Raw genomic sequence first — 3,215 nt, 5'->3', positions numbered from 1 at the left:
ACCTATTGCCTTTGTTGCTGTGAATAACAAGTCAAGAGATACTTGTTACTGATCTTACTTTACTTAAAGATGGATTTGAACATCGAGAAGTATTACCAGTGGACATTTATGTCAAATAAATAGAAGGGGTTAATACATGTCTTCAATGAAGTTTTTCCTGATGTTGATCATATTTTGTGTTAAGACTCCTTCATTCTAATTTAAAAAATGTTGGGTTTCGAGGTCAAGCCTTTAAATGCACTTTATGGAATTGTGCTATGGCCACAAAGGTCAATGATTTTGGAAGAAAGATGAAAGAAATGAGGGATCTCGATGAACGTGCGTTGGATTGGTTCGATGATAAGCACCAAACCAATGGAGAAGATCACACTTTATTGACAATTTCAAATTGTGAATACTCCTCAATAATGGATATGAATCTTTCTACAGCAGTATATTTGAGTCAAGTTACTTATTTATGTGTGAGATAGTCAGACTGCATGGGATTCCAATATACTTCGTGTCAGACAGGGATCCGAGGTTCACGTCTGCATTCTGGAAGAGTCTGCATCAGGTATTGGGTACTAAGCTGCTATTCAGTACTGTCTTCCATCCTCAGACCGATTGTCAGTCAGAGAGGGTGATTCAGATATTGGAGGACCTACTCAGAGCTTGCGTGATCGACTTCTAGGGCAGCTGGGAGCCAAAGTTACCTCTCTTGGAGTTCACGTACAACAACAGCTATCAGGAATCCATTGGTATAGCTCCATATGAGGCACTATATGAGAGGAAGTATAGGTCACCAGTGTATTGGGATGAGGTAGAAGAGAGAGCAGAATTGAGGCCAGATATTGTCAGTCAAATTGTAGAGTTAGTGGTCAAGATTAGAGACATGATGAAGACCTCAAGAAGCCGACAGAAGAGTTATGCAGACCATCGGTGTAGGGACCTTGAGTTTGCACTTGGGGATCATGTATTCATGAAATTCGCATCTATGAAGGGTATGATAAGATTCGGGAAGAAGGGCAAGCTCAGCCTTAGGTTCATAGGATCATTCGAGATCCTAAAGAGAGTTGGGACACTAGCTTACAGAGTAGCTTTACCGTCGAATCTGGCAGAAGTTCATGATGTGTTCAACGTCTCAATGCTGCGAAAGTACATGTCGAACCCTTCGCATGTAATGAATTACGAGCCACTACAGCTGACGTCGAACCTGTCTTTCGAGGAGAGACCCACTCAGATATTGGATAGGCAGGAGATGAGGCTCCGGAACAAGGACGTGATCCACACGGTCAAAGTCAAGTGGCTGAATCATTTCGAGGAGGAGGCTACTTGGGAGACAGAGACCGAGATGAGAAGTAGCTACCCGTAGTTATTCGGTACGTCTTAAATTTCGAAGAAGAAATTTTGTTTAAGGGAGGAGAATTGTAAGGTCTAGGAAATTCGAACTACGTAACTTGACTGCATGCCATCTAGAGTTTTTACTAAAATATGTGTTTAATTATATTTATGTATTTTTAGGAAATTCGAACTACGTAACTTGACTCCCCGCCTCTGCGGTGCACGTTCTACGCAAAGACCTTGCGTTTAAGCGCAAAGGCAAGGCATAAATCCTCCTTTTTCTCATCATTCACGCTAATATATGCTGATACGTGTGTGTTTGCATGAGGAGCATTTAAATTCTTTTTGTTGTATCGTTTATGAATCGTTTGTCATGGAATATGCATGTTCTTGCTTGTAGCTCACGGTTTTCATGGCTTTTGTGTAAGGGGCTACCACGGCTGAGGGTCTAAGGGCTGTACACATTGGGAGTCATGATGTCAAGGGGCTGGAGTCGAGTGGTAGTCATGGTTTGTGAAGGCCGATCGCATGTTACCTTGGCGGAGGGCTCGGTTCTGGCTAGGTCGAAAGAATTGAGTGCGTCGGCGATGCAAGGGCCATTCCAAGCCTTGGACCAGACCCTGGTGGGTCTGATCTATGGTCTAGGATGGCTCGAACCCTGTTGGTCTTGGTCTTGGTCTTGGGGTCGGTCGAGAGAGTTGTGTTGAGGGGAGTCTCGGTTAGTACTTATTCGTGTGGCTCTTAGGTGGGTGCACTTAACAACGTGCATGGGGCTGAGGGCTAGGGCTAGGTCAGTCCAGGAGGGTCCAGAGGTGGTCTAGGAAGAGTTGGTTTGGGGCTGGTTGTGGGGACCCGGACGCTAACTCGATTATCTTTGGGATTAAATGGATCAATTATATAATATGGTCAATTTTTTTTTAAATTGCGCTGTATAACAAGTTATGTAACTTCTTATAGAAATACCAGATCAAATGTCAAATCTACATAGGATCCATCATGAAACAAACTCAAGTCAAACTATACAACTAGGGTTTATCAATTCCACATCAACGTTGTATAAAAAATCTACAACTAAGCCCGAAATCTCCACGCTAGTCTTGATCTCTTAATCTCTTCGTGACCCTGATCATGTCCCACCTGTTGTCATGCACACATACAGACACAACAACAGCCGGAAACTCCGGTAAGAATAAATCCCAGTATAAAACATGTATACATGCAATGCATAAAATCATATGCATAAGCATAAACCATGTATCAAGAATATGAATCATAATTTATGACACATTAGTGAATACAGATAAAACTCTTGACTCGATTCACATCTAAATCTAGGGATCCCGGTGTGAATAAGAGGTAACAATCTCCCACCTACTCTCCCAATCGGGGTGGCGGTACGTCTTATTCCCAGACTTCGGTCCTCTCTATATCGAATCTACAATAGGAGTCGATCTTCTCCTACGCACATCGATACAACCGAACGTCTAGTATCTTGGCTGATCTGCCACATACTCTCCTATCTCAATGCTTCGATATAAATCTATATAAAGCATAACACCTATCAATGTATAACAATCTAGTATGTGATTTTGGGACAACTCAAACCGAATCTGATTCGAGTTATATCTCCCGATCAGACATTGAATTATACCTTTCTTTCTGTCAATCTGATTCTGTCGAAGTCTCAAACTCAAAGCTGTCAATATCAATCTGAAATGACATATCAAATAGGCACAATATCAATAGTCAACTCAACTCAGATCTGTTCTGATTAATACCTAATCTAATTCAATATCGATGGCATAACGGTATAGTCTTGATATCCCCGTCAACTCAGACAACAATAGATATCAACAACAAGCCATAATCAATAGCCGAACTAATCCATAATCTCA

General features: G+C 41.8%; 1 protein-coding gene across 1 annotated transcript; it reads left to right on the top strand.

Moving 5' to 3' along the window:
* The first annotated feature begins 257 nt into the window (after positions 1–257).
* LOC140986631 (uncharacterized) lies at positions 258–1,570 on the top strand. The gene is made up of 3 exons (XM_073454936.1): positions 258–431; positions 671–1,281; positions 1,501–1,570. Exons 1-3 carry the CDS (start codon positions 258–260, stop codon positions 1,568–1,570), a joined length of 855 nt encoding a protein of 284 aa, XP_073311037.1.
* Positions 1,571–3,215: the final 1,645 nt, after the last annotated feature.

Source organism: Primulina huaijiensis, chromosome 10 (genome assembly GCF_012295235.1).
Source record: "Primulina huaijiensis isolate GDHJ02 chromosome 10, ASM1229523v2, whole genome shotgun sequence".
NCBI lineage: Eukaryota > Viridiplantae > Streptophyta > Magnoliopsida > Lamiales > Gesneriaceae > Primulina > Primulina huaijiensis.
This window is presented reverse-complemented; position numbering and strand designations above follow the sequence as displayed.

Excerpts from the sequence above, each read along its gene's own strand:
- LOC140986631 (XM_073454936.1), top strand. The coding sequence starts at position 258 with ATGGCCACAAAGGTCAATGATTTTGGAAGAAAGATGAAAGAAATGAGG. Across the intron at positions 432-670 it reads ATATGAATCTTTCTACAGCA|GGCAGCTGGGAGCCAAAGTT; the intron begins GTATATTTGAGT and ends ATCGACTTCTAG. Across the intron at positions 1,282-1,500 it reads ATCCACACGGTCAAAGTCAA|GAAATTCGAACTACGTAACT; the intron begins GTGGCTGAATCA and ends ATGTATTTTTAG.